Source organism: Poecilia formosa, unplaced genomic scaffold, assembly GCF_000485575.1.
Source record: "Poecilia formosa unplaced genomic scaffold, Poecilia_formosa-5.1.2 Scaffold240, whole genome shotgun sequence".
Lineage (NCBI taxonomy): Eukaryota > Metazoa > Chordata > Actinopteri > Cyprinodontiformes > Poeciliidae > Poecilia > Poecilia formosa.
The window spans coordinates 954,262-966,631 of record NW_006800179.1 but is presented as its reverse complement, the minus strand read 5'-3'; the positions used below and the strand labels follow the sequence as shown (position 1 = coordinate 966,631).

The window sequence follows — 12,370 nt, the reverse complement described above, 5'->3', positions numbered from 1 at the left end:
AAGAGGAGTCACTGCAGGTTTACACTTAAAGTGCTTTATTTCCTCTGGAGGAGAAACAACCTGTGAGTGATCTAGTGGTCATCGTGAAAGAAGCTTCTTCATATTTTATTTTATTTTTTTACTTGAACTAATCGACCTTTGGCCTTCACATACAACCCCCCTCCCACCCCTGTTTCCAACATGATTTAGCAACAGACACATGCAACATAAGAGCTTCACATAAAACCTTTCAGGTTCATCTATTAAGAGCTCCTCAGGTACCTCCTTAAAAAACAAACAAAAAGTACAATATTAAAAGTTCATTCACTAAATTTCATTTTCTGCTTCAATATATTAGGATATACTTTGAGGAATCAACAGTAAGGAGTAATCTCATTAAGTGATTATGTTTAAATGATTTGATTTATAATTAGGCATATTGTGGTCAAAGTTACTGTATATTCTTTATACTAAACATTAAATTCACACAGTAAAAAATATTAAAAAGCAAGTAGTTTCAGACTTAAGCTAAAGAAACAAGAAAACAAAGTTTGGCATGTTGTAGAAAAGCAGAGTTACCAAAAACAAACAAAATGGAGCCCAGGTGATGATGTAGGTGATGAGGTTTGGCTGTTTTTCACAGTTTGAACATGAAAATATTTAGAGAGTAAAATAAAATAAGGCGGAATAACTAAGAGGGAAATGTCGGATTTTACGAAGTTCGGAGGCAGGAAGATCGTCACTTCGCAATGACTCGTTAAAATTTAGCAGTCGTTTGTTTGGGGTTTATTTTGTTGGGAAATAATAAAAATGAAGACAGAAGAGAAAGAAAAAGTTCACAGCAAAAAAACGAAAACGCAGATCCGACTTTTCCCTCTGGATTCCTTTAACAGAACCAGAACCAATCTGGTTCGTTTCCGACTAACTGGCTAAAAACAACGTGATGATAAATGAAGAGACTTCAGCCAAACCAAAAACAACTAGAGGAAAAATTAAAAGGCTTATCGTGGCATTTTTAAAAACTGCACCTTTGAAATAAATCAAGACTTTATGCAAAAACACATCCTAAACTTAAATGTTTGTTCCTGAAGTTTCAGGAGGACAAACTGGGTTAACGTCTTTGTGTTGCTAGCTGGGCAACATTTACTTTTTATATACGGTATTTTTAAAATATATTTAAAAAACACAAGATGTCTGAGCCACAATTAATACAACTTCATTTTACAGGAAACCAACAACTAATAAAGCTTTAAATAAATATAGAACATTTCTCTAAATTTAAAATCTTCACATCCATTAGCTTTAGCTCGCTAGAAGCTAACAATGGATTAGCATCTCAAACAACCATTTAGACAATTAAGTGAGGTATTCGGTTACAGGAATATTATATTATTATATGAATAATACTTATAACATGGGAAGTTTTTAATTGAAAGATTAAAAAATTACAAAAAAAAAATAAAACCTTAAATTTAAAGAAAGGCTTGAACTTACCGTAGCGTTATTTTATTCTTTCCTTTTCATTGTTTTAATAACTCTCTACTTGTTATGATTCATAAATATTTGTACATTTTTAATTTTAATTTTGTATTTATAATTTAATAATCCATTTGTGTTGCAGTTTAAAGTTTTAAATCATGAGATTTAAGAATACAACATGAAAATCAGCAACCAGGCTATTTTGATAGACTGAGCCAGTCGGAACCGGTTCAGACCGGTTCAGAGCTGCTCTGTCATTTATTTATTTAAAGCCAGGAAATAATATTTAAACTGTACATTTTCCACAAAAGGACTATAAAAGTCTTAAACTTAAGTAGGCTAAAAACAAATTAGCATTAACTTTTTTAATGCTGTAAGTTAATGCTATAAAAATTGTTTATTTTTTATTTTTTTTAGATTTCTTATTACTGTATTCTGCTTAGCCTTGAACAAATATCTAGAAAGGTTTTTCCACTAATTACAAATTAGACTGGTTCACTGATTGGTTTGAAGTCGTTTCAAAGTATCAAGAGTTAAAATTTATTTTTGTCAAATAAATCAAACTGAATTACAGTTGGCACCTAGCTTGACTGTTCTGGCACATTTTCATGTTTTTATTTCCTTTAAAGAACTACACTTCCCAACAGCGATTAGCCTACAGTTTAACAGAAACTAGTTAAACATTTTGACTTAAAATAGTTAGCATTTTGACCACAGCAAATTAAACAGTTTGGACTGGTTCAGACAATTTTTTTTACATTTTGAACTCACACTTTGTTTAAAGAAAAGGGGGAAAAAAAACAACACAAATATGTAAAAATATTGTAGCCTGAACTGGATTTCAACTAAAATCTTTTCTCCAACTTTGGTAGATTAAAAATCTGAAGGTTTTAGATTTGCATAGTTACCTAAATAGTTTACAGTTTCAAAGTGTTAGGTAATGCTAATTGTTGCTGTATTTTCAGTTTTTACAAAGGAACAAAAACACCATTGAAATAAAATTTAGGTAAATTTCACTTTGCTTAAGTCTAATTTTGGACAATAGTATTAGCTAGTTATTAGCATTTTGGTGGCTTCTGAACATGAAGTCTCATCCTAATGTGACCAGATTAGATTCATGTTTGTTTTTTATGACGCTTGATAGAAAGTAAAAATAAAAACTGAGAAGCAGTTAGCCAGATTGTGCTTTTTTTACAGAGATTAAAAGCACTTTTTTGATGCACATCATAAAGATGAATGAAATGTTGGATTTAATGTATAAAAATGACACACACAGCTCCAAATGGTCATTTTAAGGTGAAAATTATGAAATTGTAATGCTAACAATATTACACAATAAACTGTCTTCATTTGTAACAAACAAAGTCGAAATCTGTTGGAATCACTACATTTCCATTCAAGTCTGTATTAAATGTGGCTGCAGTACACCTACAGAGGTCTTGTGGTTTTAGTATATTTTCTCATATTGCCCAGCCCTGTTTTTTATTTTCTGTAATCCAGTTGTCCCTCACAAAATTACTATTTTATATATTTTTACCTGCTGCTAGCGTGTACATGAATATTTTATTTCTGCAGTGTGCAAACTGCACTGAGGTTTAACCGTTAATGCTCTGCTACAAAGGGAAAAAAACAACAGAAAACGTCCATTTGAGAGACTAAAGAAGAAAGTCTTTATACCTGATAGATCCTGGTTAGGCCTGAATGTGAGCATGGTGGCGGCTCTGGTTGTGAGATCCGAGAGGAAAATCTCGAGTCGCTCAGTGTGAGGACGGAGCCGCTGGCTTCACTTGCATAAAAAAACGTTTTTTACTGTCCACTGAGAATCAGATTCACAGTCCTGTAGAAAACAGTAACAGCGGATCCATGTGCTACCTCCCACACGCCTCGATTAAACTCATTTACATTTATAAGCAAAAAAAAACAAACATCTAAGTAGTTTAAATACATCTGTCTGATAATATCTGTAGATTTGTTATTGTTCTGTTTTTAAAAAACTTTTTCTACCACGACTCTTAGTTGGCGTTAAGTGCGGAAGTTTGGGTGTTTCGGAGGACCAAAATGGCCGCTGTCCTTTGGTTGCCAGTTGCTCTGACATGCAATGTCTGGAGGTTTAAAACGGCCAGGTTTTTACATCCATCTGGTCTGACAGGGTATAGCTCCGTTTATTTGTTTTAATCCCAAATCTTCAGCCGTTAATGACGCAGTACATCTAATGCACTCTGGATAAAACCACATCTAATTAGCATATGTTCAAAAATCACTCAGGTTAGCGGAGATTCACCTGAAAACAATAATCCTGCTTCCAAACGTCGACTTATATTATGTCTCAAGTCTATTTAAGATTGGGGTGATAAATGGTTAACAATGGAATCGTTTTCCATTGTTTTTCAAGGTACTAGCTAGCTGACGTAACAAGCTAGCAGCTAGCTAAAGAATGCTTTCAGTTTCTTTACTCTACTCTTAAACTTTTTGTTTTGCTTTGCTTATTTTCTTTGTTTCCGATACATTTTATTTTTCTTGGTTGCAAGTGAAACATCCAGAAAGAGTTAAATTTTGAAGGCAAAAATAGCATCAGCTAATTATATTAGCATTGGCTAACTATGTTAGCGAAATTAGCAACAGAAGCTCACAGAAACAAAGACACTCTTTGAACCAGCAAAATATGAAATGTAAAGTCTTTTTTTGAGTCTCAACCTTGAAACATTCAAATTAATATCGTAAATAATTCCTAAAAAATGATTTTAAGTTATTTTTTAGATATGTTTATTCCACTAGCTCATTCTAAAAATGCTAGCCAGGAAACAGAATAATGTTGGATTGAAGTCATTCTACAGTTTAACTGACCAAATTAAGCTCGGTTTAATACTCATTAATTGCATTTAATTACATTTATTGAGACAGCTTGTGATAAAAATTAGATTTTTTTTAATCCAACTGGATTTTTAGGACTAAATTGGGTTCTTTAAAGTCTTTGAAATTTTATTCTTTTTTTTCTAGGCCCAGATAAGTTGTATTTTTGTAAAATGGATTGATTTAGAAAACTATTTTAAATGTAATATATGGCCAATTTAAGCATAATAAATAGTTTGTTGATTTATAACAGTAAGCTGTATTATTAAACAAGGTGTTGAGAGGAGTTTTAATTGTTATGGTAAAATTAAAGTTATACAGTCAGTTATATTTCAGGTGGAGTGCAGAAGATTTAATGTGTCATTAACCGACAGACTTCTGATCATTTCCTCCTTTAAATAATAAGCTTCATTGTCAAAAGCACAGATGTGTACAGTGATGACAGAGAAACCAAGACCTGTTTATAAAACCGATCTGAGAAGACTGACGGGGATCTGAGCGGACCAGAGCGCCCCCCGGTGGTGCTGAGTGAGCAGCAGCTGTATTGCGTAGTGATGAGAGGTAATTATCGAGCTGTGTAGCTTATCTGAGACTGTTTCTGTCCTACTGGGAGTTTGTTCGGTAGTTTGTCCCGCTGCCAGGTGGTTCAGGCTGAATCTATGAGAAACTTGGAAGGTTTCACCGCCACAGTTAGCAAACATCAACATGATCCGGTTAAATATTTCACAGCCAATTGAACTAATAAACCAGCGAGACTGGAGTTTCTCTGCGGATGATGGCTTCAAATATCACATTTAAAAAGGCAGGAATTGTAAAAATCATGTGGATCGGTAGCCGACAGTCCAGGGTTCGGATCCCTCTGCTCTGCTTTCTGCTCAGCTACCAATTAATAAAGACCCAAAAGGAAAAACCTAAAAACAAAAATTATTCTCGACATAACATTGTTTAGCCTAACTCTGGTTTTCTCCACAGACGTCTTTTATTCCCATGCTTTCTTTCTGTTAGACGGATTTTTTGCACATTTAATTTGAATTACAGCTACTATTATTTATTTAGTACAATTATTCTTTAAGGATAATTATAAACAATAGCTATTGTAATTTTAAAATAAAATATCTTTCAGAAGAGAAACTTGATGTTTTTGTTTGTAAATTTTGGTTGATATTGATATCTGATATTAGTATTGCTGCTACAGCCGATAACTGATATTTACCGATATTATATATTTTCTCAAATGCTAACGTCCGCTAACTCGCTAAGAGCCGAGCTACTTTTTAGCTTAGCTTTTTAGCTAACTTTTAGTCGTTTATCCCACTTAACTTAGCCTAAATTAACATTTCTGGATTCATTTTGAAGCACCAATTTTATTGGTTGTTTTGTAAACTTTTAATTTTTATTTTTGAATAGTTCGACATTTAGATTCATGCTTTTATTTTGAAGTGGATGAAGGCCGATTACGCAACTGTTTCACTTCCTGCCCTCACGTTCTCTCTGTTTTCCCTCAATAAGTTTTAGCAACATACATAAAGAAACAAAACAAGATGGACATTACAAGATATAAACAAAATATATCTTCTAAAGATATTATAGCGCATTAGGTTTAGCTTAACTAGCTTTTTGTTAGCATGGCTAACTCCCTCCAGAAAAAAACGGCAACAAGATGGAAATAAACATTGTCTGTTTGTATCGTCTCAGTTTTACTTTTCAGTAAAACAGCTAATATGGGTCGATACCGATGTTGATGCTAATGTCGAGCATCCCTAGTTTTTCTGTCGTACTTTGTGACTGATTTAGCATTTTAAACCAACAAATTCAGCATTGGTAAAGCCGAACAATTTCTTTTTATCACAGATATTGATTATCGATTATGAAGATTTAAACAGTAAATATGAAAGTCAAAATAATCTAAACTGATATATTTGAAGCCACCATCCTGTAAGCAACAAAAATAAATGAATAAAGCTGTAAACGGAGCAAAATGTCTTGAAACTGATGACGGAAAAGTTAGAGCTGCAGTTTTTTGTTTGTAGTGTAAAAAATGAAATGTGACGAAGTCTGAAACTCCAGTGGCGCTGAGATGTAACTCTCCCAACGAAACAGTCATCGCTGTGGCACTTAGAGCGCAATGATTATTATTATTATTAACCTGACTGCTCCGGATTGTCTCAAGGCAAATAAAAAGGATTTGAACCGTAAAACTGGCACTGAGTATCTTGGCAAAGCCCTCCTTCTCCCCCGGACAGTTGGGATTAGAGGTGCACCGATAAATTGGCCCGATTTCCTCAAGAAAAGGTCTAAAAATCAACGTCTGTCCTCTTCTGCTCCAGAGTAAGAGAGGTTTGACCCACTGTTGCTAACTCAGCGATATTTAGCAAAATTCAGACATAAAAATCGGAACCGGCCGGAATCGGTAATCGGTGCACCGCTAGTCGTGATGCTGCGTTGTGAACCCGGAAATCCAAAAAGTAGAAACCTGCAACATAAAGTCGACGGCGGCGCGCCGCTGAGCGTTGTGTGTGTGTGAGGTTGTAGGAGTGTGTGGCGATTCTTCATCTTTAGCTTAATCTGTTCTGTCTGGTTAGTGAAGGTAGATGCGGTTTAAAGCGGTAAGAATCTCATTTCGGACTCTGAGGTGTGCGTTGACTTCAGACGGGACCGGCGTGGCGTTCGCCTCGTTTCCGCCCGGGTCAGTCGGGCCCCGTGGTGGAAACCGAGGTCTGAGGGCCGTCTGCGTAATGGCCGCTGTTGCTCCCGCCGCCGGCCTCGGGTTCCTCCTGGCTGGGCGAGGCCTCGTCGCTCGGGCCGCCGCCGCGGGACGGGACGGAGGCGGTGGTGGTCTCGGGCGAGGCGCTGTGGGCCTCCTGCGGCGCGCAGCCCGGGTGGTTCTTGCGGAAGTGTTGGTTGAGGATGGCCTGGAAGGGGAAGCTCTTCCCGCAGACGTGGCAGTGGAAGGGCTTGTTGCCGGTGTGCTTGCGGATGTGGTACTCCAGCTGGTCCTTGCGGGTGTACTTCTTCCCGCAGATGCGGCAGACGAACGGCGTGATGCCCATGTGCAGCCGCATGTGGCGGTCCAGGCTGCCCTTCTGGTTGAAGGACTTGCAGCAGTAGATGCAGGTGAGCCGCGGGTTGTAGCGGAACCAGCGATCACCCACCTGCTCCCTCAGGTAATCCTCGTAGCCGCCCATGTCGAACGCCGCGTGCTCCTCGCCCTGATGGACACAGACAAACCAGATGCAATACCAACAAAAACAGGATCAGGAGTGAAAATAAACTAAACGAGATAATTTACATTTAACCAGAGGAGAGCAGAAAACCCAAAAGATTAAACACAGCAAGAGCAGCAACATGCTTCCATTCAACTAAAAGTAAAACGTATCCATACAAGAAAATACTCAAGAGTGAGAAAGTATTTGGTAAAAAAGTTTATTCAAATACTGAGTAACTGATCAAACCATCAATCATTTACTATTTAAAAATTACATCATTGGACAAACCAAAATATAAAGTTAGGAGGATTTTTTGGTATTTTAAGGATCAAAATGACAATAATTCATATAAGCAAAAAAATAAATTCAGGTAAATTAAGTTTTTCCAAATCAGTTTCTGTCAATAAAAAACTAACAGAACCTGCAGGTGCGAGGCCGATTCTGGTTGATTTAGGGCAGAAAATCCAGAAGTTTTAGTCAAGTAAACGTAGAAATACTTTATAATATAATTACTGAAGTAAAAGTACAAATAACGTAGTCATATTACTCAAGTAAATGTAACTAGTTACTAACCAACTCTGCATTTAAGAAACTTTTACATGTTTTGGACAAAACATGTTGAGAAGCACCATTAGGAACCTGAATAAGTTTATTTAGGAGATTTTGTTATTTTTTGGCTTAAAGCTGTAGTAAAACTTTTTTAATGAATATATTATTGTTTTACATATTTATTAAAACTATCACCATGTCATGACATTATGTTATGAGACAGACAATCTGTGAACAGATCGATTTAATCCCTGAGCTGCTGTCTGAAGAAATGCACCAAAAACAGCAAATCAGAGCCAGATGGCGGGGCTTAGCGCTGCCAATCAACCACGTTTACTCGATGCTAAATGTGCTAATCACTACAAGAAAACTGTTTATCCACTGTCATCGGTGGCTGTGCTAACTAGCCTTAGCAGTCATGACAGGCTATGCTTGCTGCAGTCTAGCAGAGAATAAGAAGTGATTGACAGCGCCAAGTCCCGCCTCCTCGCTCTGATTGGCTGTTTCTAGAAGACAGAGGAGATTGATCTTTTCACAGATTATGACAGTTTCAACAAAAACAAGGTGTTTTTAATAAATCAGGTTTTCAGACTCCGGTAGATCTGGGTCGGTTCTGGTCGGAAAGCGCCTCATGTCACCTGATGTTCTTACCTGAGAGCTCGGCTGCCGCAGTTCATCGGCTCGGCTCGGAGACTCGCTCTTCGCTCTCTGGCGCTCGGTGAGGACGACCACGCTGCCGGTGGGACTGAACCTGGACAATCACCAATAATCGATTACTGATGTAAGTCAACTAATTTAGTAATTGATTCATTGTTATTTGAGTAATTCATCATGATAAATGATAACTCATATGATAGTTGTAGTTGGTAGGATTAGATCTAAAATGTTAATTTTCTTATTAAAAAAAGGAATTAACTATTTGTTTATTTGTATTTTCTAGGTTCTTCTATAAAAGATCTGCAGAGTGGCAATTATTTTAGAAGATTAATCACCAGAATAATCGGTTCCTTCACTACAAATACACAACAAGTATTTATGTCCAGTTTCTAGTGGAAATATCCTAAAATAAGAAAAAACTTACTGACAAGTAATTTTTGACCAAGACTTGGCAGCTTGTTTTGGGAAAATAATGTATTAATAATGAGGAAAAAAATTAGTTTCTCTCACGTCTGTCACAATAAGCAATTAATTAATTGCAAGATAAATTAAAATTGCCTCGATTATTTCCATTCCGAATGATATTTTCTGAAGGACGACTTTGTTTACAGATACCATTTTATTTATTTATCAGTTGCAAGTCGTTTTTATTTCCATTGTGGAGAAAATAAAACAGTCAATGGGTCTTTGACACTTGTATTATTGTACTGAAATGACAATATTATCGTTTATCGCGATAACTTCAGAGACATTTTATCGTCCAGCAAAATTTGTTATTATAACAGTCCTAGTTAAGTTTATTTTGATATCTAATATTAAAGTTTATAAATCTATGAGAAAGTGTTTTTGCATTATTATCCTGTTATATTAATTAAAGTTAGTCTAAAAAACAGCGACGTTATCATTTATCGCAATAACTTCAAGAACAAGTTATAGCCAAGCATTGCTATTGTGTTTATTTCGGATATTTTACATTTAAAAGGATAATTTTCAACGAGAAGGCAAACTTGTATTACTAAGTCATTTTTATATTACATGAAAACAACAACATCAATGTTTATCGCAGTAACTCGTGGGACAATTTATCGGTAAATTTCTTAATTTATGGTGTGGTTCCGACTCACCGGTCCGTTTCGCTGAAGCTGGAGGACGCCTGTCCGCTGCGGGTTCCCAGCCCGCCCAGCGGCGCCGTCATCAGCGTGCTGCGGCCCGACGTGTCAATCATCACCGTGGCTCCGCCCTCCTCTGCGGCCGCCGCCTCCGCCTGGTTCCCTCCGGCTCCGATCCAGTCCTCCATGCGCTCCGTTTTGATCCTGATGCGGTCCACGCCTCCGCCTGCTCCGCCGCCGCCGCCGCCCTCCTCGGCGCTGTCGGTCCTCTCTGGCTCGCTGCCCGTCTCCATGTACCACTGGCCGGCCCGGTTGATCCGGAGAATCGGCTCCTTGCTGGTTCTGCTGCTGGTGGCGCCAGGTCCCACCAGCCCGCTGTGCTCCACGGTCGGCGGCGGGCTGAGTGGCTCCTCCGCCGGGCTGATGACCTCGCACACCTCCGTGCCGCCTCTGGCGCCCAGCAGCTTCAGCCCGCAGTGATGGCCACCGCCACCGCGCACCATGGCCTCCATGGTCCTGCCGGGCCGGGCCGCCCGCGGCGGGGCGTCGTCGTCGTCGTCGCATGTCGCCTCGTCCACGTCAGCCAGGCTGATCTTCAGGTGGATGCCCTCCAGGATCTGGGTGCAGCGGTCGATGATGTGCTGCATCTGCAGGAAGCTGGCGGCGGTCAGGTAGCTGATGATGTCAGCCAGCTGCAGGCAGAGGCGGCCCGTGTAGCAGAAGGTCAGCAGCTGCTCGAACACGGATGGGTTGCGGATGACCGTCAGCGACACGGTGCTCATCTGGCTCAGCGACATGTGGTCGCGGAAGTACGGCGAGCTGGCGGCGAGGACCACCTTGTGCGCGCGGAAGCTCTGGCCCTGGACATTGACCACGATGTCGCAGAGGCGGCCCTGGACGCGCAGCTGGTTCAGGTGCGACAGGACAGAGTTGCTGAAGTCAGGGATGTCCAGCTGGATGCTGCCGGAGCGCTCCATGCCGCCACCTGGTGGAGAACAGAGGAAAACATCATACCGATTAAACCAGAACGAACAAAGACCTGGTTTTAAGCAACAACAAGGGCATTCTGGGTAAACACAACCAGAACAAACATGCCAGCCTAGCGCTAGCAGGATAAATGACTCGTGGCCTTTAGCCAAACACTAAAATCTGATACTGCTCCATTTCACAAAACAGGAAGTTGCACTCAGTGTCTTCAGAGGTTTTTTGTAATTTCCTTCAGTGGCGCCCCCACAGGCCAGGAGGGGAACAGGTCGCTCAAAGGATTTGGTTCTTTTAACTAAAGTCCTGGTTTGGTACTTTGGTTTTTAAGGCCAAGTTGCATTACACTATAATCAGGAAAAACAATAGTTTATAAATGTTTCGTAAACATACGATCGCTCATACGGATAGAGCGACAGTATGTTTTCTACGCTCCTTCACCCTGACGTACCTTCCTTTTGGAGGGGGGAGATTTATGTTTTCGCATTCACCTGAATAATATGTAGTTGCGCCCCCGTACATGTCTGAAAATACTAATTTTTAATACAATAAATACATCCTTAGGGGTCTAATGAAGACGGATATAAACTTTTCAGACCTAGAAACCGTAGCACCAGTGGCAGCATCATACTCTGGGGTTGATTCACAGCAGATCAATCAGGAAAAAAGCCCTTCCTCTAATTTATCCAACTTCACCTCAGATCATCAACATTTAACGAAATATTAATCTGTTTTTATGTTCATGTTTGTGTGCAGTTTCATTAAATCCTAAAAATAAATGTAGATTTTCGTGTTTTTAGTAATTCCTGTAGTTGTTTGTTGCGCTTTTTTTCACTCAGGAGGAGAAAAGTTTAATTAATTCACTAAAGCCTCATTTTGACTGGACGGAAACTTCTGGTACGAAATGTTGCTGCATTACTAAGACGGCGCCGCTTTGATTCGCTCCAACATGACACCGAACCAGAACCAGTGGTTTTCCCGGCTGAATCCAGGTGCCAGCTTGAGCCCAGGTGTGCAGGGAGGGGTCTCACCTGAAGCGGGCTTCAGTTCGGTTCTGGTTTCAGGATGCGGTCGACTCTTTAGTCCCGCAGGTTTCTCTGCATCGCCGGCAGGCAGGACGGTGGATGACAGGAACTCTCCTCGGCTCGGTTCGGTTCGGTCCGGCCCGGCGGGGCTGCAGCTCCACCCGCCCCGCTGCTCCAGGCTGGTCGCGTCGCGTTCAGGGCCGGGGTTCGGCAGCTGGGCTCGGCCTGCGCTCCGACAGCAGCCGCTCCGCCGACATTCCACTAGAGGTCCGGTTCGGTTCAGTGTCGGTTCTGTTCGGGGCTGCAGCGGCGGCTTCTCATCTTCCTTTTTCAGCTCAGAAGGGCCGAGGCTGCAGGAAGGAAGGAGAGGAGGAAGAAAACGCGCTAGGACTTGTGGGAAATGTAGTTATGTGGTTAATCTCCGCCGAATCGTTTGGTTTCAAGAAACTACATTTCCCAGCGTGCCTCTGTCTGCGGAGAGGTCATGATGGTACTTTAAGAGTTTGGCAGAGTATTCCAGTGAAAGTACTAATGT

The 12,370-nt window shown here is 40.0% G+C and overlaps 1 protein-coding gene across 1 annotated transcript; it reads right to left on the bottom strand.

The window, feature by feature from the left end:
• Nucleotides 1-15: 15 nt before the first annotated feature.
• Nucleotides 16-12,228, bottom strand: zbtb37 (zinc finger and BTB domain containing 37). The gene is made up of 4 exons (XM_007569444.2): nucleotides 11,842-12,228; nucleotides 9,845-10,814; nucleotides 8,715-8,814; nucleotides 16-7,517 (listed from the first exon to the last, which is right to left on the bottom strand). The coding sequence occupies exons 2-4, from the start codon at nucleotides 10,804-10,806 to the stop codon at nucleotides 6,996-6,998; spliced, it is 1,584 nt and encodes a 527-aa protein (XP_007569506.1). The 5' UTR covers nucleotides 10,807-10,814; nucleotides 11,842-12,228; the 3' UTR covers nucleotides 16-6,995.
• Nucleotides 12,229-12,370: the final 142 nt, after the last annotated feature.